Source organism: Geotrypetes seraphini, chromosome 6 (genome assembly GCF_902459505.1).
Source record: "Geotrypetes seraphini chromosome 6, aGeoSer1.1, whole genome shotgun sequence".
Taxonomy (NCBI): domain Eukaryota; kingdom Metazoa; phylum Chordata; class Amphibia; order Gymnophiona; family Dermophiidae; genus Geotrypetes; species Geotrypetes seraphini.
Genome location: NC_047089.1, coordinates 228,014,654 through 228,039,506, shown reverse-complemented (window position 1 = coordinate 228,039,506; position 24,853 = coordinate 228,014,654). Strand labels below are relative to the sequence as shown.

Below are 24,853 nucleotides of genomic sequence, written 5' to 3'. Positions count from 1 at the left end.
TTGCCAATTGGAGCCAATGTCTACATCCTTGGCTTCGATTTTGGATTATTTACTTCACTTATCACAATCTGGACACCAGTCTACATCTATCCGAGTCCATCTCAGTGCGAGTGCTGCTTTTTATCAGCCTCTTGATGGGAAACCTCTGTATGTATACCCTGTGGTTTCCTGCTTCATGAAAGCACTTTTTAATGTTCATCCACCGCTCAAGCCACTTCCAGTGGTCTGGGATCTCAATGTTGTCCTAGCTCAATTGATGAAGCCTCCATTTGAACCAATTGATAAGGCTCATCTCAAGTATCTTACTTGGAAAGTAGTTTTCCTGATTGCCCTCGCATCTGCTTGAGGAGTCGGTGAGTTACAAGCTTTGGTTGTGGATCCACTTTTCACAGTTTTCCACCATGACAAGGTGGTCCTCCGTACTCATCCTAAATTCTTGCCTAAAGTTGTTTCAGAATTTCACATCAATCAATCTATTGTTCTTCCAGTATTTTTTCCAAAGCCTCATTCTCACCCTAGAGAAGTGGCGCTCCATAGTTTGGACTGTAAGCGTGCCTTGGCTTTCTACTTGCAACACACTCAACTTCACAGAAAACCCCCCACAACTTTTCATCTCCTTTGATCCAAATAAGTTGGGGCATCCTGTCTCGAAGCGAACCATATCCAACTGGATGGCTGCTTGCATCTCTTTCTGCTATGCTCAGGCTGGTCTCCCTCTGCAGGGTCGGGTCACGGGCCACAGAGTTCGAGCAATAGCGACGTCTGTAGCTTTCCTCAGATCAACTCCTATTGAGGAAATCTGCAAGGCTGCCACTTGGTCTTCGGTTCATACATTCACCTCTCATTACTGTCTGGATACTTTCTCCAGAAGGGATGGCCATTTTTGCCAATCTGTTTTGCAAAATCTTTTTTCTTAACTTGCCAACTCTCCCTCCATCCCATTATGCTTAGCATGGAGGTCACCCACTGTTGAGAATATGCTGCCTGCTTGTCCTGGGATAAAGCACAGTTACTTACCATAAAAGTTGTTATCCTGGGACAGCAGGCAGATATTCTCACAACCCACCCTCCTCCCCTGGTTGGCTTCTTAGCTAGCTATCTGAACTGAGGTACCTCAAAGGAAACGCGCGCCCTCGGGCGGGAAGGCACTCGTGCATGCGCAGTGCAGCACTTGTAAGCTCTTATAAAGATCTTCAAGCAAGTCTGCTTGCGAGGCTGTCCAGTGCTGGGCTCCGTCGGTGACATCACCCACTGTTGAGAATATCTGCCTGCTTTCCCTGGATAACAACTGTTACGGTAAGTAACTGTGGTGTTTTGAACGTCCCCGACCTCGAGTAAATCTGCCAAGTCTTCTCCTGAGCTTCCCTCAGGTCAAATACCTCAGCAGACAGTTCCAGCGGTGGTCCTCAAGCTACCCAAACATCATTCTTCCAAGTCGAAGCATTATTCATCTTCGACCTCTGAGCCTTTAGCCTCAGCAAGTGGTCCAGTTTCAGACTCGGATCCACAATTGCAGGCTACTATCCAGACCATTTTAGAGCGGGAATTTGTTCAGTTACTGACCAAATATAGTCCTGCCTCGACTGCTTCCTGCACTCCTGCCTGGGCATTCAGCAGACTCACAAGAGGTCGAGTCCTTGCCTGTGCCTTGAGCTGAATCTACACACTCTGTGCAAGGAGTCGAGTCTTTGCGAGTGTCTTGTCTGGAATCCTCACACTCCATACAAGGAGTCGCGTCTTTGGGAGTGCTTCGAGATTCCTTGATTCAAACCACAGAGTCTATGGGACTTCTATCTACAGCTTCTAGCCCTATATCCTCTTAAGGCATTGCCCGTTTTGAGGCATAGGGCAAAGTCTCTTTGACCTCGTATGAGACCTGCTTCCAGGCAGCACTCTCACTGCTGGTCGAGACCCTTATCAAGGCATTCATCGAGGCGCAGGTCCTCCTCCATAGAGAAGCCTTCCTCGTCCAGGCCTTCCAATTATTCAAGGCCTCCAATTCCTCGAGACAGGACACCAGTAGCAGAACCTGAGGGCTCAGTTGATTCCAGTGCCTCGCCCCATCAGTACTCCAGAGATGCCTCACCTTTGTTTTCCACTCGAGGTGCCTCGAGGTCAACGAGTCCCTCTCGAGGCCATGCTCTGGCGGATCAGTTGTCCTTTTCATCGTTCCTCCGTCAAATTGCTAAGGACCTGGATCTTAAATTGGATGCTGGTTCTAAGTACTCTAAGGAGTATTTAGAGGAAATGAGTATGCCTCGGCCTCCTGCGGAGTCTCTCAAACTTCCTCTGAATAGACTTCTTTCTCAGACTTTCAAACGAAACCTGGAGACTCCTTATGCCATTCCTGCTGTTCCAGGAAAGTTGGAATCGAGGTATAGAACTGTACATTGTAAGGGCTTTGAGAACTCCCAACTATCTCATCAGTCCCATTCTTGTGGAATCTTCCTTAAAGAGGGGTCATCCTTCCAGCGTCCATGCTACCCTATCTCCTGGCAGAGAGAGCAGGACCATGGAGAAGTTTGGTCTTTTTTTTTTCCCCAAAATTTGATGATGGCCTCCATGGTTTTAAATTATAATTTTATCTTTACTATTTATTTCAAGTATTTTATTGATATACTCCCTAGTTTTTCTAAAGACCTTGGTCAACACAAGCTTTTAGAGTTCCAACAAGTCATTGCTACCTTGGCGCAATTCAGGTTACACCTTCAGTCCTCTTATGATGCCTTTGAACTATCCTCGAGGATCACTGCTTTCTCAGTAGCGATGTGCCACATTGCCTAGCTTCACACCATTGATATGGATCCCAACATCCCAGCACTCCCAAAGAAACAACAACAGCAGAAGTAACAGAACCCTCAGCCTTCTGGACTGTCTCAGAACATAACCTCCATTGTTCTGCCTCTGTGCTCCCCCTCTTCCCATAGGAGGTCGTCTCCATCATTTTTGCTATCGATGGGAGACCATTACATCCGACCTCTGAGTTCTGTCAATAGTCAGAGAAGGATGCTCTCTTCATTTCGCTCAGATTCCAACAGAGCGTCCTACAAGAGAGTATCCTTCCAATCCATCCCAGACTGTCCTTCTGGAAGCTCAAGCTCTGCTTCGTCTCCGTACCATCGAGGAAGTTCTCTTGGAACAGTAGAGCAAGGGATTTTACTCCCATTACTTTCTAGTTCCAAAGAAGACAGGTGATCTACGGCCTATATTGGAGTTCAGGGCCCTCAACAAATTTTTGGTCAAAGAAAAGTTTTGCATGTTGTCCCTGGCATCTTTATATCCCCTTCTAGATCAGAATGATTGGTTATGTTCTCTAGATCTCAAGGAGGCTAACACTCGTATTCCCATTAATCCAGCCTCCCGTCAGTACCTCAGATTTCAGGTAGGGGATCTGCATTTTCAATACAGAGTGCTACCCTTTGGCCTAGCATCATCTCCGAGAGTGTTCAACAAGTGCATAGTGGTGGTTGCAGCAGCTTTGCGGAACCATGGTCTCCAGGTGTTCCCCTACCTGGATGACTGGCTCATCAAAGATTCAACATCTCAGGGGGTTATTGTAGCGACCCGACAGACTACGTGGTTCCTACAAAGCTTGGGATTCAAAATCAACTTTCCCAAATCCCACCTTCAGCCCTCTCAGAATCTGCAGTTCATTGGAGTTGTTCTGGACACTATCCATCTCAGAGCATTCCTTCCTCAGCAACGTCTAGATGCTCTTCAGCTTTGCCACGAGTGTCTTCCCTTTCTTCACTCTCAGCGAGACACATGATGATATTACTCGGTCACATGGTCTTGACCGTTCACGTGACTCCTTTTGCCAGACTTCTGAACTTTTGCCATTGGGATTATTTAAAATATACTGAGGCAACAGAGCTGCTTCAGGAAATTGGACTTCTGCCAGACTTATTTGATTTTGGTTTACCATTTTTTCTTCCAGTTTACGAATTACTTTAAATTTTATTCCATTGTTTTTACTCCTATTCTTTTTATTTTATTAACTGAATTCTATTGTTTAACGGTTCTTCCCTTCTATTCCTTTTTACATATTACTTTAATTCATTTAGATATCATTTACATAGATGGTGCTCCTAATGCAAAGTTAGGAAGTTCTATGAAATATTCTACATACTTCTCTCCTCTCCACTCCGTAGTCCTCCCTACCCTCTTCTAACCCCTTCCTCTGTAATGTCGCCTAGAGCTTATATAGGTATGTGCGACGCACATATGGAATAAATAAATAAATTCCTCAGTGGACCCTGGCATCTCAGTAGGCGCAGGCTTGCGACCAACTCTTTCAACACATTAGTCACTCCTTCGTTGAGACAGTCTCTCCATTGGTGGATGCTTTCTTCCAATCTCTCCAGAGGTTTACTGTTTCAGACACCCCCTCATCAGAAGGTCCTCACAACAGATTCCTTGACCCACACTTGGGGGGCTCATCTCGACAGTCTCTGTTGTACTCAAGACCATTGGTCCAGCACGGATTCATCAGTGTCGTATCAATCTGTTGGAACTCAGAACGATCTTTAATGCTCTCAAAGCTTTTCAACATCTTCATGACCAGGTAGTCCTTATTCGGACAGACAATCAGGTCGCCATGTATTACGTCAACAAATAGGGAGGAACAAGATCTCTCCCTCTTTGTCAAGAAGCTCAAAAGGTGGACTGGGCGATCCATCAGAACACCTTCTTGAAAGCAGTCTACATTCAAGGAGAGAAAAACTGGGGGACAAATTGAGTCATCTTCTGCAACCTTATGAATGGACACTCAATTCCGTGCCTCTTCATCACTTTTTTATCAGTGGAGAACTCCTCAAATAGATCTCTTTGCATCTCCCCACAACCACAAACTGCCTCAGTTCTCCAGAATATATATATTCTCCTCATTGCCTCGAGGCAGATGCTTTCCTTCTGGAATGGACGAATCTCTTCCTGTATGTGTTCCCTCCATTCCCTCTCATTCTCAAGACTTGTCAAGCTCAAGAATGATCATGCCACCATGATTCTAATAGCTCCTCGGTGGCTCAGGCAACCCTGGTTCTCCCTTCTACTTCAGCTTAGCAGCAGGGAGCCATACCTTCTACCAGTTTTTCCATCTCTGGTTACACAGCGTCAAGGATCTCTTCTTCATCCCAACCTTCAGTCTCTACACCTAACAGCTTGGTACCTGTCAACATAACTCCTCTTCAGTTTTCTCAACTTGTTCGGGATGTTTTAGAGGCTTCCAGAAGCCTGCCACTAGACAGTTCTACCACCAAAAATGAACTAGATTTTCTACGTGGTGCATCTCATAACAAGGAGCCTCGAAATACCTCCTTGTCTTCCATGTTGGATTATCTTCTGCACTTATCTACCTCTGGCCTCAAGTCTTCATCCATTCGAGTCCATCTTAGTGCAATTGCTGTGTTCCATCAGCCTATCGAAAGGAAACCCCTTTATGCTCATCCCATGGTTTCCAGATTCATGAAAAGACATTTCAATGTCAAACTTCTCAAACCGCCTCCATTGATTTGGGATCTCAATGTTGTTCTTGTTCAATTGATGAAGCCTCCTTTTGAACCAATGCATATGGCTCATCTGAAATATCTCACTTGGAAAGTGGTGTTTCTCATTGCCCTCACATCTGCTCAAAGAGTCAGTGAGCTGCAAGCTTTAGTTGCTGATCCACCCACCTTTCACAGTTTTACATCATGACAAGGTGGTCCTCCGTATTCATCCTAAATTCTTATCTAAAGTGGTTTCAGAATTTCATCTCAATCCATTGTACCGCCAGTGTTTTTTCCAAGACCTCATTCTCATTCTGGAGGATCAGCTCGTTATACCCTGGACTGTAAACGTGCTTTGGCCTTCTACTTGGAACGCACCAAGCCACACAGATCTGCTCCTCAACTTTTTGTCTCCTTCGATCCAAACAAGTTGGGACATCTGATTTCTAAACGAACCATCTCCAACTGGATGGCTGCTTGTATCTCTTTCTGCTATGCTCAGGCTGGACTGCATCTAAAGTTGAGTCACAGCCCACAAAGTCAGAGCCATGGTGGCATCAGTAGCTTTCCTCAGATCCACTCCTATTGAGGACATTTGCAAAGCTGCCACATGGTCTTCGGTTCATACTTTCACCTCTCATTATTTATTGTCTTGATGTTTTCTCCAGACGGGATGGCTATTTTGGCCAGACAGTATTACAAAATTTATTTTCCTAAGTTGCCAACACTCCCACGATCCCATCCTGGTTAGTTTGGAGGTCACCCACATGTGAGAATATGGTGCCTGCTTGTTCTGGGATAAAGCACATTTACAGTAAGTTATCAGTTGTTATCCAGGGGCAGCAGGCAGCTATTCTCACAACCCACCCACTTCCCCTGGTTGGCTTCTCTGCTAGCTATCTGAACTGAGGAGACGCGCCCTGTGCTGGGTGGGAACGCACTTGTGCATGCGCAGTGCGGCTGACTCAAAACTTCTGAGTTTTCTACAAGCAAGTCTGCTTGCGAGGCTGTCCGCATCTGGACTTCGTGGATGACGTCACCCACATGTGAGAAAGCTGCCTGCTGTCCCTGGATAACACCTGTTGCAGTAAGTAACTGTGCTTAATCAACCACAAATCTCTGTATTAGATATTCTTTAGCTCTTAAAATTGTGTTGAATTCTTTGCAAGACTTGTTCAAAGTCAATCATATTATCTGGTGGAATTTAGTATGCACTGCCTATCCATTTGAAGCATATATTGCTAAAAACCAGAATAGACTAACTCCCTCTTCTACGAAACTGCGCTAGCAGTTTCTAATGTGGGGAGCTGTGCTGAATTGCCCGTGCTGCTCCCAGCGCTCATAGGAACTCAATGAGCATCGGGAGCAGCGCGGCTTTCTGCTCTCTCTGCGCTAAAAACTGCTAGCTCGGTTTCATAGAAGAGGGGGTAAGTTCAATGCTAAATGATAACATATTTCATCTTATGTTAAACATGCTACTTGATTATCCATTCTGTCATATGTTCTCTTTTTGTTTTTGTTATGGTTTGTACTATTCTCATGGAAATTCCTAAATAAACATAGATTAAAAGAGAGATGGCAAACTGAAGTTGCATTTCTAAAAAAAATATAAGTACAAAGAAATTTAATGTGGGCAACTTTGTGATTGCTAATAAATGAAATTTTAAATACATGTTGTTTTCTATTCTTAGCTCTTCTCTCTTATGGAAATGAAGCCTCCCATTTCTCGTGCAAAAATGATTCTAATTACTAAAGCTGCCATCAAAGCTATTAAGGTAAGAGGAAAAAAATACTGTCTGAAAAGTAATTTGTACTTTTAAACCGACAGAACTGGCATATCTTTTAAATGTTTCCTTTATCATTTAACATTTTCTTTTTTTGGAATTTTTGAAAATATTTACTGTGAAAATATGTTTTAGAGCCTGTCTATCTTAACATCAAACCTAGGCAGCATAATACAATATTTTACGAAAACAGTGTAACCGTAGTGGGGGGGGGGGGGGTATACAATTTATACTTGACTATAAGCCAAGATTTTTGGCCTAAAAATTGGGGTTACGGCTTATAGCTGAGTTAGAAAACTCGATTATACCCCTCCCAGGTGACTAGCAATCTAGTGTCTCCCTCTCCTGCCAAGAAGACTGAGTCATCCAGTCTCTCAAATTACCCCTTTCATGCTTCCCCAACTACTACCTGTTAAAGATTAGATCTTTGTCGTCTGCGAGCGGCCTGACTTATAGCTGCTTGCGCTGGCCTCACAGCTTTTCCTTCTGATGCAACTTCCTGTTAACGTCAGAAGGAAGGTCTGTGGGGCTGATGGGAGCAGTGTATTGGTTACGCTGCTTGCTGCTGGTTTAGATATTTAACAGGTATGTTGTGGCAGTGGAGGGTGGGGGGGGGTTGGGAGTGGTTTGAGAGACCAGAAGAAAGGGAGACACCTTATACCTGGAACAGACTGCCTGAGTCAGTATTTCAAGCTTCGTTTCTGGCAGTCTTAAAAGCTAGGCTAAAAAACCACTTTTTTGAGGCCGCTTTTAACTCCTGACTCTTACTTACTCGTAATGTACCAGTGCCTGTTCCAGTACAAAAGGAACACAAGTCTTGACTAGTGGGTTATTTACCTCTACCCATGAGTTTTTGCTGCAGGAGTCATGAAATGTTTTCAGCTTTGTCTCTTTGTGTCTGTGGGTAGTCCTCATCTCCTCAGTTTTTCCTTCTGCCAGTGAGATGAGAAAGGGGTCTCTTCTTCTGCTCTGCAATTAATTTATTATTTTTGGGTTTTAATCTGAAGTGCAAGGCTTCTTGGTGTCCCAGAGGTTCCCAGGATTTATAGGACAGCTCTGCCTGGGAGAAGATATAGAAATATAGAAACATAGAAGATGACGGCAGAAAAGGGCTACAGCCCATCAAGTCTGCCCACTCTGCTTACCCACCCCCTGTCTATGCCCTAATGACCCAATTTCCTTATCTTGACCCTCGTAGGGATCCCACATAGGTATCCCATTTATTCTTAAAGTCTGGCACGCTGTCTGCCTCGATCACCTGCACTGGAAGCTTGTTCCAATGATCAACCACTCTCTCTGTGAAGAAATACTTTCTGGTGTCGCCATGAAATTTTCCGCCCCTGAGTTTGAGCGGGTGCCCTCTTGTGGCCGAGGGTCCCTTGAGAAAGAAAATATCATCTTCCACTTTGACACGTCCCGTGAGGTACTTAAATGTTTTGATCATGTCTCCCCTCTCCCTACGTTCCTCGAGAGTGTAGAGCTGCAATTTGATCAGTCTCTCTTCGTACGAGAGACCCTTGAACCCCGAGATCATCCTGGTGGCCGTCTGCTGAACCGATTCAATTCTGCGCACATCTTTACTGTAATGTGGCCTCCAGAATTGCACACAGTATTCCAGATGAGGTGTCACCATGGCCCTGTACAACGGCATTATGACTTCAGGCTTTCAGCTGACGAAACTTCTATTGATACAACCCAATATCTGCCTTGCCTTAGATGAAGCCTTCTCTACTTGATTGGCAGTTTTTATGTCTGCACTGATGATTACTCCTAAATCTCGTTCTGCTGAAGTCCTAGTTAAAGTTTCTCCGTTGAAGAAGTACGTCCTGCATGGATTTCCGCTTCGAGGTGCATGACCTTACATTTCTTAGCATTGAAGCCTAGCTGCCAGGTTGAGGACCAACTTTCCAATGTAAGCAGGTCCTGCGCCATATAATTCTGTAAACTGCATTCACTTACTATATTACATAGTTTGGCGTCATCGGCGAATAGTGTTATTTTACCTTGAAGCCCTTGAGTCAGATACCCTATGAATATGTTGAAAAGGAGTGGACCCAGGACCGAGCACTGCGGCACTCCACTGGTCACCTCCGATGTTTTAGAGAGGGTACCATTGACCACCACCCTCTAAAGTCTGCCACTCAGCCAATCATTGACCCATGCAGTTAGTGTCTCTCATAACCCCATCGATTCCATTTTGCTTAGCAGCCTGCGGTGTGGGACACTGTCAAAAGCTTTACTGAAGTCCAGGTACACGACGTCCAAAGTCTCTCCCAAGTCCAACTTTCTTGTTACCCAGTCAAAGAAGCTGATGAGATTGGATTGGCATGACCTACCCTTGGTGAATCCATGCTGACTGGGATCCCGAAGATTCCCTTCATTCAAGATTGTGTCCAATTTGCTTTTAATTAGTGTTTCCATGAGTTTGCACACTATTGATGTGAGACTCACCGGTCTATAATTCGCAGCCTCTGCCCTGCAACCCTTTTTATGCAGAGGAACGACATTAGCTTATTTCCAGTCCAGGGGAACTTTCCCCTTACTTAGGGAGAGATTGAATAGCTCAGCCAACGGTTTCGCCAGGACATCGCTCAATTCTCTGAGCACTCTTGGGTGCAAATTGTCTGGTCCCATGGCTTTGTTCACCTTGAGTCTTGCCAGTTCACTGTAAACTTCACCTGGTGTGAACTCAAAATTCTGAAACGGGTCTTCTGTGCTTTGTGTTGCCTTCAACTGTGGACCGTGTCCTGGTGCCTCACAGGTGAAGACTGAGCAGAAGTATTCATTCAGTAGTTCGGCTTTATCGGAATCTGCTTCCACCTAACTTCCGTCCGGTCTTCTAAGGCGTACTATCCCGCCTGTGTTCCTTTTTCTGTCACTAATATACCTGAAGAAGGATTGGTTCCCCTTTTTAATGTTTTTTGCCAGAATTTCTTCCACTCGAAGTTTTGCCTCCCTAACTGCCATTTTGACCGCTGTAGACCTGGTCCTATATTCTACTTTTGCCTCTCTTTTCTCCGTGCGCTTGTAGGAGAGAAACGCTTTTTTCTTCTCCTTAATGAGGTGCAAGATCTCTGCGGTGAACCATTGGGGTTTATTGTTTCTTTGTCGTTTATTTACTGATTTTATGAAGCGGCTAGTTGCTTCATGTATGGTTAATTTCAGTGTTAACCACTTAGCTTCTACATCATCGGTCTCCGCTTGGTCCTGCAGCGTCTGATGGACGAAATCTCCCATGCGTGCGAAGTCTGTGCCCCGGAAATTGAGTACCTTTGTTTTCGTGTTTGATCTAGGGAAGCCTTTCCTAAGGTTGAACCATACTATGTTGTGGTCGCTGGAGGCTAGCGTATCTCCTACTGAGACCTCTGAGACGCTTTCCTCGTTGGTGAGTACCAGGTCGAGGATCGCCTGGGCCCTAGTGGGCTCCGTTACCATTTGTTTGAGACGTGCTCCCTTTATGGAGGTTAAGAGCCTCCTGCTACCGCTGGTTGTCGCTGAAAATGAGTTCCAGTCTGCATCAGACATATTGAAGTCCCCTAGCAGTACAGCTTCTCCTCGTAGAGTGATATTCTCTATGTCTTCAATTAATTCTGCATCCATGTCTTCCAGTTGTCTTGGGGGTCTGTATACCACACCTAGATACAGGCATTTTTCTCTGCCTCTTGCGAGGTTTACCCAGAGGGACTCCCCGGTGTACTTGACATCTGTGATCCTGGTGGTTTTGATGTCCTCTTTAATGTATAGAGCTACCCCCCCTCCTAACCTGCCCTCTCAGTCCTGACGAAGTAGATTGTAGCCCGGTATAGTCATATCCCACCTATGTGAGTCCGTGAACCAAGTTTCAGATATTGCCACCACATCTAGGTCGGCATTCCTTATTTCAGCCTCCAATTCTAGAATTTTGTTACCTAAACTGTGTGCATTGACATACATGGCCCTCCATATCTTGTGTTTGCTAAGTCCCTGTGAGGCGTATCCTACCCGAGTCGGTGTGACTCCCAAAGAACTGTTTGCAATGTGGGTACTTACCTTGGACATGGAAGCGGAGTTTCGACTCGCCTCATCAGGATAATTCCTTTCTGCACTAATATGTGAATGGTTACCCTCCCCCTCTCGTTCAGAGGGCTGTAGCTGGGGAGAGCAGCCCTTTTACAGGGAACCTAGCTAGTCAGCCTGCATTAACAGGATGGCTCTCAGTGCGTTTCTTAGGAGCTTGGCTCACCCCTGATTTTCAGACACTTGAGGCTGAGTGGGCCCCATTTTGGTCTAGAGGGCTGTAATGGGTGACGGCTGCGTCCCCCCCCCCCCCCCAAGACACGTGAGGAGCTAGTGGGGTCGAGGGTTTCAGGCTCTGAGCCTGTCTGAAAGACAGCCCAAAGGTGGCTTGTTTGAGGTAGGAATCTTCTCCTTTCTCCAGCTATGGTGTGAGTTGATGTAGGCATGGCACCAGGCAGTTCTGTGAGTGCAGTCTATTACTGTCTTAGGGAGACTTTGGGGTGATTTCAAAAAGATAATTTTGAGGGTATCTTGGGCTTCCTGTAGGGTTTCTACCTCTGAAAACCCCTTCCCTGAATTTTTTGAACTATTTGGCTCTCCTGGACTTTTTTTGACGCTAAAACGCTGCCAAGGCAGCCATCTTAGATTTCCCAGTTTTAATTTAGAAGCCTCTATTTGCCTCAAAACATCTCAATTCTACTAATAGGATCATTCCATATCAAGTACCTGAAAGTAAGGGTTAAAAGCCTTTCTTGAAAAACTTTTGTCAATAGTTTTCTATCTCGCGACTTAAATCTATTAAATCACGAGATAGAAGTCTGTTTTCTGTTGTGGATTAGAAAACTAGAGGGTAGGGTTAAAAACCCAGTGCTATTTAACATATTCATAAATGATCTAGAAATCAAAATGAGTGATTTGTTTAAATTTGTAGATGACATGAAACTATTCAAAGTGGTTAAAATTCATGTGGACTGTGAAAAATTGCCAGAACACCTTAGGAAACTGGAAGACTGGGTATCCAAATGGCAGATGAATTTTAATGTAGAGAAATGCAAGGGGATGCAGACTTCCCAGAGCAGCAGTAGTAGTGGCAGCCGGTTGGCAGGCAGAGTCATTGCTGTGAACAGGCAGCTTGCGGTGGCCCCATCGGAGCCTTCCCTCTGCTGCATCACTTCTCTAAATGGATGATGCGGCAAAGGGAAGATCCCGGCAAGGCTGGTCATGAGCAGCTTGTTCACAGCACTGCCTCTGCCAGTCAGCTGCCACTGCTGCTCTGAGAGGCCCTCAGGTATGTCGGTTGGAGAGAGGCCAGACCCGCGAGGGGGAGAGGATATAGATGCTCGACTTCAGTTTGGGGGGGGGTGCAGGGGGAGAGGAGGGAACATGGATGTTAGGCTCATGGTGGGGTGGAAGGAAGAGGAGGAGACATGGATCCAGGACTGTAAGTGGAGTTAAATGGGGGGGGGGGGGGAGAGGGGACATGGATGATGGGCTGCAAGTGGGGGAGGGGGGATATGGATGCTAAACCTGTAGGGAGAGGGGAGGGGACATGGATTATGGACCAGTAAGAAGAGGGGAAAAGGGGGATGAGGAGGAAACAAAGGCCAGAAAGGGGAGTGAGAAGGTAGAGATGCTTGATCGTAGGGAGAGGGAGAGAAAAATGCCAGACCACGGAGGGTGGGGAAGGGATTTGGGGTACAAGCAAGAGAGGGTGGTGAGTGGGGTAAAGTGACATGGATGCTGGACCTGCAAAGGGGGGTTGGGGGTGGTAGAGAGAAGAAAAGAGTGACTAAGATCAGAAATAGGGTGGGAAAGGAGGAAGAGGCTCTTAGCCAGTGGAGAGAGGAAGAGAAGTGTGAAACTATGGGGAACAAGGAGGGGATGATTCAGGGTAAGTGAGAGATGGGTGGGATTTAGAAGGAGAAAGAACTGCAGTTGGAGTGAGAGAGGGAACTGAGGAGGCTGGAACCTGAGAGAGGGAAAGGCAGGATAGAATTTCAGACCTCAGGATAGGAGAATTTTGAAATATTTTATGTAGAATTCTGCCAGGAATAACATAGGGAGGAATATTAGGATCCACATTAGGAGTCTGCACCCAAGAAAAGATCTAGGTATCCTTGCAGACAGTACACTCAAATATTCTGCAGCAGTGACCAAAAAAAGCACCAATTGCTCAGCAAACCTTTTTTCTTTGTTTATACTTTCAAAAGTGGACCTTTTTTCTCTATAACAATTGTGGGGTGTACAATATTAAAACTTTTTCTCATAAATATGCTATGATTTTTTTTTAGTTATTGTATTACATATGTTTTTTGTAACCCACGTAGATGGATCAAATAATGCAGGATATAAATTTGATAAATATACCTTGATAAATATTCTTTGCAATATTCACATAATAAATGTTACATATGTACAAATGAAAATGATAAATGTGAATATGAAGAATGTGCTCACAATACATTTGCATGTAAAAATTTGCTTTATGTAAGTTTATTTGCACTGACAGTTTAAAGTGTAGGTTTGAAGTGTCCATGGTCTCATGCTTGTATGGAGATGTTCACACCATTGCTTAACCCCCTCTTCTACTAAACCGCGCTAGGGGTTTTAGCACGGGGAGCCACGCTGAATGGCCCATGCTGCTCCCGACGCTCATAAAGTTTTTATGAGCGTCGGGAGCCGTGCAGGTCATTCAGCGCTGCTCCCGGCACTAAAAATGCTGGCACGGTTTAGTACAACAAGCCCTAAGTGTTAATGCACTGGTCCTAGCTCTCTCACTGCTCCAGGATATGCTGCTGCAACTAATTAGCATCTTGCTGGTAATACGGATTTTGGGAATGTTTTTTCAGTCCATAACAAAGAAAAATAAAAGGGGCTCTGTTGTGAACCATGTGCATATATATGCTTGAGTATGAATATATAAAACTTTTATTTTTGTTGCTTTTCCTTTTTAGAATTTTAGGGGCCAGATATCTAGTTTTAAATGCTTATGTGCAGTAGCCTTTGGATTTTCTTTGACTGTATGCCATGATTTAATTTAAAATCTGCAAAATGATCTAATTTGATATCTGGCTAATGAATATTCTTAGTAACAAATTTCAATTTTTTTTTTCTTATAGCTTTACAAGCATGTTGTCCAAATTGTGGAGAAGTTTATCAAGAAGGTAATTCACTATTTGATATTTTTGTTCCAGGAAAATTAATTTTAGATTAAATATTTTTATAATTTCTCTTCGACTGATAAAATACTGTATAAATTTGTTTTTGTATGGGTTGGATTTTTTTTTTAACTTGAACTTCATTATGATGTATTTTATTTATTTATTTATTTTTCAGTCTATAGCTACGTTAGCTTACAAAATTATGGCTTAGTTTTTGGGTTTGTATTATTTTGGTTCCCTCCCTCCCTCTCTTATTGCTCCAATTCATTTGGAGCAAGGCTCTGTTGTGCTTTGTCGTGAGCATTCTGAATTATTTCCTTCATAATTCTTATCTTGGACCTTAAATCTTTCTTGCTGCTATTTGATGGCTGAGAGAAACATAGAAACATGATGGCAGATAAAGGCCAAATGGCCCATCCAAATTTGCCCATCTTCAGCATCCACTATCTCCTCCTCTCCTTAAGAGATCTTACGTGCTTGTTCTATGCTTTCTTGAATTCAAAGTCTTTGTCTCCACTACCTCTATTGGCAGACTATTCCACGCATCTACCACCCTTTCTATAAAAAAGTATTTCCTTCTTAGCCTATCAGCTCTTAACTTCATTCCATTCTAGAGTTTCCTTTCAATTGAAAGAGACTCACCTCATGCATATTTATGTCATGTAGGTATTTAAATGTCTCTCATATCCCTTCTCCTACCTTTCCACTTATTGAGAACTTTGAGTTTGTTCCTATTAGTGCTGCCCGATTCAGGAAAATAATTTTCAATTTGATTCAGCTTATTGAATCAATTTTTCAATTTCAATTTGATTTTCCTGCCCAATTAGGTTTTTTGTTTTTGGGGTTTTTTCCAAACACCCTGGTGGACCCTGGTGGGTTTATTTTATAGCGTCTTCACCCGCCCCATCCCCTTTGCTCTCTCCTACCCACACTGGCGCAGTGGTATAAACGAAATAAACAAAAGATACTTTTCCTCTCTCTGTTAAATCCTAGCTCACATTTGCAGTCTAACACCAGCTCTGACAGGATACACATTTCAAATCTGACATATTATAATGACAAAACAGAAAATAAAATTATTTTTCTACCTTTTGGTGTCTGGCCATTATTCAAATCATGTTGATCCCAGATTCTGGGACAAAAGTCTTATGATAACTCGCTTGCCAGGGTCTCCTGCCCATTTGTTGTTGTTTTTTTTCTCTGTGCTAACCATCCATTTTCCATCTCTGTCCTCCCCTTCCATTTCCCTGAAGGTCTGGCATCTTTCCTTCTGGCAGCGATGGATCCCACCATCCCCAGATCCACCATCTCTCATTTTCTCAACTACCCTTTCATCCAGCATCTCTCCTTCCTTCCCCACCCCCCCAGGGTCCACCAACTCTCCCTTTCTCTTCCTAGCTACCCTCCTAACCAGTATCTCTATCCCCCCTCTACACCATCCCTTGTGTCTAACTTCTCTCCCTTTTGTTCCTTCCCTCCCTAAATCCCATTGTCCACCATCTCGCTCCCTCTCCTCTGTTTTTAAACCTATTATTTCTTCCCCCCCTGTCAATTTCTGCCCGTTTCAACCCTCCTCCTTGATTCCTATGAATTCAAATCCCATCCAACCTAGTTGTAGGTGTGTTGTGCGTGTAAATAAAAGGTGTAATTGTGCTGTGAGCCATGTAACAGTCTCTAGCTATCAGTCTGCCCCAGAGAGAGCATCAAAGCTCTGAAAGCCTTACTATGATTCTGAAGCCCCTTCCTCTCATTTTCTGAATGTTCCAAACATGGATCCGGTGGAACATTAAAGTCTCTGCTCAAGTAAACTCCCCTGAACAAAAGAGTCCAACTCATCCTGAAGGCCCCGAAAGAAATTTGCTTGTGCTGTATTGGGCCCGTATACATTGATGAGTGAAATAGAGTGACCCTGCAAGGTACCTCGTACAGCCAGACATCTCCCCCAGTTTGTCCCGATACTCCTGCTCAATCTGTAAACCCAGACCCTTTCGCACCAGAATAGCCAACCCCCAAGCCCTTTTAGTCTCACCCTCCCCTTTATACATCCAAATCAAATCAAACCGGCTTTTATAGCAAATCCACATCCCGTGGTCTCAGATGCGTCTCTTGTAAGAGACAGATATCCCATTTCATACACTGTAGCTCCCGATACACCATACTCCTCTTGCCTGGACTATTTAGCCCATTAACATTCCAGGACCCTATGATCACCTCTGGTTCCACATCCTTAGACCCCCCTAACCTCCTCCGCTGCTGTCTATCCAAATTATCCCTGCTCGCCCCCCCACCCCCTCCAAGAAGCTGATCTCGAAGAACTTGGATCAGCCAGGTTCTAGAAAATGAAGTCAAGTCGAAGAGGCTCAGACACATCATACCCACCTTCTCCAAATTCATACGCCCCCCCACCCCCGCCGTAATCAAGCAACCACAGCACACATACCAATCGCCTCCTTTACCCCGTAATCCATTCCATCACCTATCTCTCCCCCCCAGCGACCCATAACTCCACATAGCCACTCAGTCCATTTTTCCTCCCAGTACAAATGCCCTGACCGAATCACCACATCCACCCCAAAACCTCAATCAGACCCTGCACTCGTCGCACCCGCACATTTTCCCAAAAAAGCATAAGAAAGACATGCTTTCATCTCCAGGACTGGGGAAGAGACCCAGCGAAAAAGCTGAACGCCAAGTAACAGATCATGTGTGCTGTATTGGCTGGAGAGCAGCCTCTCTGATAGCTTTTGGTCCAATTCCTCCTGTCATGGCTCTCGTGTCGGGTGAACTCCGCTCCCTTGGGTCAGGTGGCATACAGCAGCCCAAGTCCTTCAGAGTCAGCCAAGCATCAGCTTCCCATTAACTGTAAACAGGAGCCTGAAAGGAAATAACCATCGATAATGATGGCCCTCTGCCCGAAGCAGTTGCGTGACTTCCCGAAATTCTCTTCTCTTTTGTAAAGGCACAGAAGCCAGATCTTGATAAACCCCCATGGTAATCCCCTGCCAAATGAAAGACGTATTCCGGCGCGTAGCGTGCAATATCTTCTCTTTCAAAATAAAGTCTCCAAAGCAGGCTATGATATTGCGGTTGCCTGCTCCCAGAGCTGGGCCCAAGCTTCTGTGTGCTCTATGTAGAATTATATGGGAGTACTCTTCCTTGTCCTCCTCACCCAAGAGATGGCTGCAAAATTCTTGTACCACTTATCTGGCATCTTTAAAACGTTCAGTCTCCGGAATGCCCTTAAACCGCAAGATGTTACGGTGAGATCTATTTTTCAAATCCTCCACTTGCCGCTGAAGGTCTGCTAATTGGGACACCGCCGTGTCCACCACAGTTTTGGTTTCCTGCATCGCCGATGGCATGTGTTTCAGAGGCCGCGACTTGACCCCCCTAATTTGCCTACCTCCGCCTGAATCTGTGCTAGGGCTGCCTTGACATCAGCTCTGATCCCCACCATTTCGGCTTTTAACTCATGGAACCACTGCTCCACGTTTTCCACAGCCAGCGATTCACCCTCTTGCAGAGACACCGTGGACAGTCCCACCTAAGCAGCCGTAGGAGGAAGTGCCATTTTGGCGAGACGTTCAAATGCGATCGAGTTTTGATGCTCGTGGTACCTGGAAACTGAAACTTTTCCAGCTTCTTCCTACTCGCCATGCGCTTTCGGTCCCGACCTTGTAAGCTCTCCCGACTGCGATTGAAGGTAAGCTCTTATTTCTACAGCACGAGCCCCATTGAAGATCACAGATTAAGCTGCCATTCTTCAAGCTGACGTCACTTCCTCCCAGAAAGAACTGTTTTACCTACTCAATCTCTGGAGTACCTGGGTGGGCCATGTCTATCTTCCAGAGGCACACAGACAAGCTGTTTGCTTAGATTTCTTCTCTTCTGGATAAGGTGTCTCCATCAGCATGGAACTATCTTCAGGTATTGGCGTCCATGGTGGCCACACTAGATGTAGTGCCATGGGAGATGGCGCACATGTGTCCTCTCCAGCATGCATTGCTCTGTATAGGGATGCGTTACAGACCTTTCTTCCTTGGACTCTGGAGGTTAGAGCCAACATGAATTGGTGGCTCTTTCCACAGTCTCTTTCCATAGGCATGCCACTAAGGATTGTTTCCTGGGTCATTGTGATGACGAATGCCAGTCTTTGGGGCTGTGAAGCCTATTGCAATTGTTTCCCCATACAGAGCTGTTGGAGTCCTTCTCAGAAGAAATGGTCAATCAACCGGTTGGAGTTGAGGGCCATTTGTTCAAGTAGACTTTCTCAGCAGACAAACTCTGGATCCGGGTGAGTGGGTCCTGTCCTCAGCGCTGTTTCAAGCCATCGTATGGCACTGGGGTTGTCTTCACTTTGATCTCATGGCCACGGCACAAAACAGAAAGGCAAATTGCTTCTTCAGTCGAAGAGCCGAGCCAGGAAGCAAGGGTCTCGACTCTATAGTTCAGCCATGTTTCTGTATCCTGTGATCGGCTGAGTTGTTCGGTGGGTCATGACCCATGAGGGCTGGGTCATTCTGGTGGCTCCAAACTGGCCTTGCAGACCGTGGTATGCAGATCTAATGCATCTGCGTTGGCCACGGCCTGCGGTTCCACGCATATCCGGACATTCTTACACAGGGTTTGGTCTGCATGGAGAATCTGAATCACTTTGCTCTTATGGCATGGCTATTGAGTGTGCAAACTTGGTGTGCAGAGTTTATTCTTATGTAGACATTGCTTCTCTGCTCAAGTTAAGAAGTTAACTACTGTATCTGCCTACACTAAGGCTTGGAAGACTTTCCAGTATTGGGGCTTCCAGGAGAAGGTAGAACCATATACTGCTCTGATTTTCATGGTTCTCGCCTTCCTCCTAAGCAGGTTTTGATAAAGGCCTTACCTTAGCGTCCTTTTGGGTCCAAGTTGCTGGGTGCTCCTTTTTCAGAGCCCGGGATCGTTCTTTCCTGCTTGCGTCTCATCCTAACTTCCATTTCTGAAGGGTGCTCTTCGTATTAGACCTCCTATTAAGCTACCGTTCCCTTCCTGGGACCTGAACTTAATTCTTTGTGGACTTACCAAGGCTCCTTTTGAGCCTCTGAGAGACGCCTCCCTCTTGGACTTGACACTCAAGACTGTTTGTTTTTCTAGTCGCTGTTACTTGCACAAGACGTGTCTCATAACTCCAGGCTCTTTCTTATAGAGCTCAAAGACTCAGGATTGGCTCAAAGACTCAGGATTGCATCTTGAGAAAATTGGTCATGCGCAGGATTCTTCTGCGTTACCTGGAGGTTACTAATGAGTTTTGTCTCTCTGGCTATCTATTTGTGCACACTCATTCTTCTAAGCGGGGCGCTCCTGCTTCCAAGGCCACTATTTCCGAAACGCCATTTCGTCAGCCTATATTCTTTTGGGGAGACAGTCTCCTGTTTCTGTAACAGCACTTTCTACCAGAAATGTGGCTTCTTCGTGGGCCGAAGCAAGAGCAGTATCTCTGAGGAGATTTGCAAGGCAGCAATGTGGTGCACTTTGCACACGTTTGCTAAATTTTATAGAGCAGATGTGGTGGTGAGACGGGACTCTGCCTTTGGGTCCTCGATCATGGAGGCTGGCGTAGTCAGCCCACCCTAGCTCTTTAAGACTGCTTTTGTACATCCCACTTGTCTAGAATGTTTCACCTATTGCACTGGAAAAAGAGATTATGTTCTTACCTTGATAATATCTTTTCCAGTAGATAGGTGAGACATTCTAGATGCCTGCCTATTGACTCATTCTATTTATGCTTTCCCAAGTTGTTCTTGGATGCCAGTTAGTCCTTAGGGGTTTCAAAGAATTCTGTATATGTTCATATGCATGCAGGGGCTTTTCCTGAGCTCCTTTAATGCCTTTGTTGCCCGTTTCAGTTTGAGTTTACCTGTTGAGCAAAACAGGTGTTTTGGGGAATTTTCCCTTTACTGTCTCTACTTCACGTTGCCTGTGGGAGCTCATGGTGCTTGGGTACTAATGTAGGTTGTGCTATAGCTCTCAGTGAAATACAGGAGAGTCACAGAAAAAATCCGGAGTGGATTCTTTTTGCATATGGCATGTGGCCATTGGGATATATCCCACTTGTTTAGAATGTCTCGCCTATCTACTGGAAGAGATATTATCCCAGGACAAGCAGGCAGCATATTCTCTACATGTGGGTGACGTCACCGACGGAGACCCCTAGTGGACGTTTTCGCAAGCAGACTTGCTCTAAGACCTTCAGGCTTGTGATTGGCCCGCGCATGCATGCGTGCCCCTCCCGCCCTTCCTAGGGCATGCGTTTCTTCAGCGTGTCCTCAGTTCAGTGTTTTCCGCGGAGCCAGAAGCACTTCTCCCTTGCTGCGCAATCTCGTTGCCCCTCTTGCACCGTGGCTTTCTTTATTATTTTCATTAGGTTGCTGTGCTCGCGTCTTTATTATTTTTCAGTTCGTATATTTTTGACCGGGTTCCTGGTCCTTATCTGGCCACCTAGCCTTGTGAGGCCATGGCCGTGTTTTTTCTTATGTCCCGGCCTCATTCCAGATTTAAAAACTGTACTAAATGTAACCGGGTTATCTCTATCACCGATCCCCATCGTTGGTGTGTTGAGTGCCTGGGTGCAGAACACCGCGCTGAGTCGTGTCCCCGTTGTGCGACTCTTCAACCGCGGGCTCTTCGTCGACGGGTAGCCAAGATTCTTCAACTCTTTGGCACCATGGATCCTGCGGGGCAGGCCTTGAGCTCGGCCTCGAAGTCCTCGGCCTCAGCTACCTCGTTGGGTGCTTCGGCCTCGAAGTCCTTGGCCTCGAAGTCCCCGTCGGCCTTGAAGGCTCTGGCCTCGGCCTCTTCTGCTACTCCGGCCTCTGGTAAGTCTCCTCTTTCCTCCTCAGGTGTGCCGGCAAAGAAGCCTTCCTCTGAGTCTCGTGTCATCGGCGTCTTCGAGACATCATTCTAAGCGTGCCTCCTCACGTAGGGAATACTCATCCTCGAGGTCGCCCCCAAAGGAGCGCACTGCTGCACCCTCGACCCACCTTCCTTTGGTTTTGGTGCCTATGTTCGAGGTCATGCTTAAGGCTAATATTACCACACAGCTTTCCTCGGTGGTAAGCCAACTCGTCTCGACCTCGACGCCTGTGGCTTCGGTCTCGACCGAGTCGCGGTCTGCCCAGCCTGAGCGTCCCCTCGTTTCTCGAGGCGTGAACCGCAAGACTCGTCAGGTTCCCTCGAGCGATTCTTCCTTCCCTGAGGTGCCGAGGACCTTTCGGGGGTCCCGGCTGGGGGGTCGTGTTTCCCCCGCTACTGGGGCGAAGCTTGCCTCTTCTAAAAAGCCCCAGTCTTCCCCGCCCTGTTGGGGCAGGTCTCCGATCTCAAGACCGTCTACACACACGCTTGTCTTCGAATTGGACTCTAGTGTTTGTTCCCCATCGAGAAGCTTGCGGTTTCAAAGGGGCCTGCTTCAAAGCCTGTTGGGGATTTTTTCTATACACTAACAACTGGGGAGATATACAATATTATTCTGTGATGATTGTTGAATCACCTTTTAAATTTATCACAGCTCTATAGTTATAAATATAATGAAATTTAAGTATAATTATTGTGAAGTGTTCAGACCAATACCCTTAAATTCAGTGATCTCACCAAACTGGGGTATACTCGGGACCATCATATCACTTCTATTGTCCCTTTGCCATCCTGCTCCATTTGTACAATACAATAGGTCTTACTATGTATGCTTATAAAAAGATAGATTTCACTTATCTTGAATGTAACTTCAATGGGCTTGGCGGTTATCTCCTTGACCTCCAGCTGCGATGAGATTAAAGTGCGAAAAACTTAAAGTGCTGTGTGCTACTTGTGCTTGCCATAACAACCGTGCTTACTAAAATTAGTTGATACTAAGCCCGGCCCCCAGACTCGAGTTTCGGGTCCTTCGTCAGGAGGGGTCCTTGTTAAAAACACAATTTTAATTAAAACCTAATTAAAACTTGAATTTAAAGCAGTACTGAATCGCTGTACGTTTTACTTTTATAAATCTCATTCTACCTGTCCCATGAGCCTACCATTATAAATCACTCTTACATACCTGTGAGGCTTACTACTACTGGGTTAACATCGAAGAAAGAGCACACTGAAAATCTGTCTGCCTACGTGCATTATATATACTCCACTTTGCTTTTGGTCACTCCCCCTACTTCTGCAAATATCTAACCGGAAATGACATGTCTTCCTTACCGATGAGGTTAATACATTATAGATTTAACCATTCAATTTCTGAATTAAGGCCATATGGGTGTAAAGTATTCTTATTGAAGATGAGACGTTGTTCTTTTTGCAGCAAGCATTTTGTAATGTCCCCTTCGTATGAGTCTATGTGAATCAGAACCGTTGCTTTAAAGTAAGTTTAAGTTTCAAGTTTATTGGCATTTGATGAATCGCTTATCACAATATCTAAGCGATGTACATAGTAAAAGCCACCAGACAGTGGTTTAACATACAATTTAGACAGGTTAGACATAGAACAGACAGTTTACTAAAAATATTATTAAAATTGATGAAAAAAGTCAAAATAACTTAAAGTTAAAAATTGTTAAAATCTAGACAGATATGAATTGGAAGGGAGGAGGGGGAAAAGTTACAATGTCGTTATTTGTTGAAATTTTACATAAAAGGGAAAAAAACAATAAGGAGGGAAGGGATTTAATAAAATTTTGTCAAATTATTATATGATGTAGGAACTTTTAGTATGTCATTTCATGTATCAAATGCATCTTGAAATAGAAAAGTTTTTAACATTTTCTTAAATGAAATAAGGTCTTTTTCGCTTCTAATAAAGTTTGGTAGGGAATTCCATAACGTAGGGGCCATAACGGAGAATATGTCATTTCTTCTTGTGCCGATGATTTTCAAAGAAGGAATTGATAATAAATTCGAGGAGGATGATCGTAGAGAATGTATAGAATTATATGTAGGAGGGGTTGCTTTAAAGTAGCAGGTTTTCTCTCAGTAACATAAATAAAACATATAAATAAAGCCAAAGCAAGGATTTTCCTAACTGGGTACCATTATGTAAAAATAAAAAAAAGCAAACCACTAATTGTTTTTACAGTATTTTCATGTAAGCTGTCTGTTCTGAACAACTAAGAAATGTTGTACATACAGATCTTTGTTGCTCAGAGACTGAGGCTCTGTGCTAGTCCCCATTCAAAGATGTTATATGATTTCTGTCCCTATATTAGACTTACTTCTCATCCTGTACTCTCACATACTTAACTGCCTACTTAGGCCATCAGTTTAAATTTATTTCATTCTGTGGAAGACCCAGAGAAAGGCAGAAATTTCCTCTCCATGGTAGGAATTTCTAGAACAAGTGTTTCTTTTGCTTTTACCTTGGAGAATCTGAGAAATATTAAAGTAAGTTATACTTTTTAAAGACTGTTATTACATTGAGACCTGTTACTGATGACCTGTTACTCCTAACCAAATAAAATATTTGTTTTCTTTTCAGTGCAAACCAGAATTCAAAGTTGCAGGATTATATGTAATTGACTCCATTGTTCGTCAGTCTCGTCATCAGTTTGGAATAGACAAGGATGTTTTTGGGCCAAGATTCACAAAAAACATTACAGCCACATTCCAGTGTTTATATCTTTGTCCTTCTGAAGACAAGGTAAAAGTAACGTTTAGCAACATAAGTTTGATTTCTTGGACCTGTAAATATTGTCTCTACAGCATTCCCAGTTGACTTGGAGAGCAGAAGACATTAGCCAGTATATGCTGCATGGAAGGACTTTAATATGATTCTTCTTTATTTGTTTATTCAATTTTCTATGCCGCTCTCCCCAGGATTTACATGAATTTATTCAGGTATTCAAGCATTTTTCCCTGTTTGTCCTGGCGGACACAATCTATTTAATGTGCCTGGGGCATGCTGTCTGTCATTGTGCAATGGCAATATCTATTCTAGTGCGACAGACACATTATTCCTGAACCTTTAGGTAATCAATTTATTCCCATGAGAATTTGCATAGAGAGCCTCATTAGCATTCTTTTGCTTCACCTTCCATTTTTCTGGGCTATCCTCCAATTCCTTACAATTGGCTATCTTCCAATTCCCTCTACAAGCAAGATGATAGGCGCCTGTCTTTTCTGCTTGTATGTTTTCCATTAAATTTGGTTTTTGCTTACCATTTGTGAGGCTTTTTGGCGCTGCAGAGGATCCCATTCTTGGGACATCTCTGGCTGTGGGAGAGCGCAGACTCTGAGATTAAGGGTCTGCTTCAGAGGAGCAGATGCTTTGCAGTTAGACAAGTTCCTGCTGAACCAGAACATATGCATGTCAGGCTAGTCTCAGGGCACTGGTCTTTGGCCGCTGTGTGAACGGACTGCTGAGCATGATGGACCACTGGTCTGACCAAGCAGCTGCAATTCTTATGTTCTTAGT

General features: G+C 44.7%; 1 protein-coding gene across 6 annotated transcripts in view; it reads left to right on the top strand.

The window, feature by feature from the left end:
• The window catches only part of SCAF4 (SR-related CTD associated factor 4), a 375,178-nt gene that overhangs the window by 27,873 nt on the left and 322,452 nt on the right, over nt 1-24,853 (top strand). For all 6 annotated transcript variants that reach the window (XM_033949802.1, XM_033949800.1, XM_033949803.1 and 3 more), the window contains exons 2-4: nt 7,178-7,261; nt 14,386-14,430; nt 23,918-24,079. In XM_033949802.1, coding sequence (XP_033805693.1) covers nt 7,178-7,261; nt 14,386-14,430; nt 23,918-24,079 — 291 coding nt within the window. The remainder of the gene's footprint in view (nt 1-7,177; nt 7,262-14,385; nt 14,431-23,917; nt 24,080-24,853) is intronic.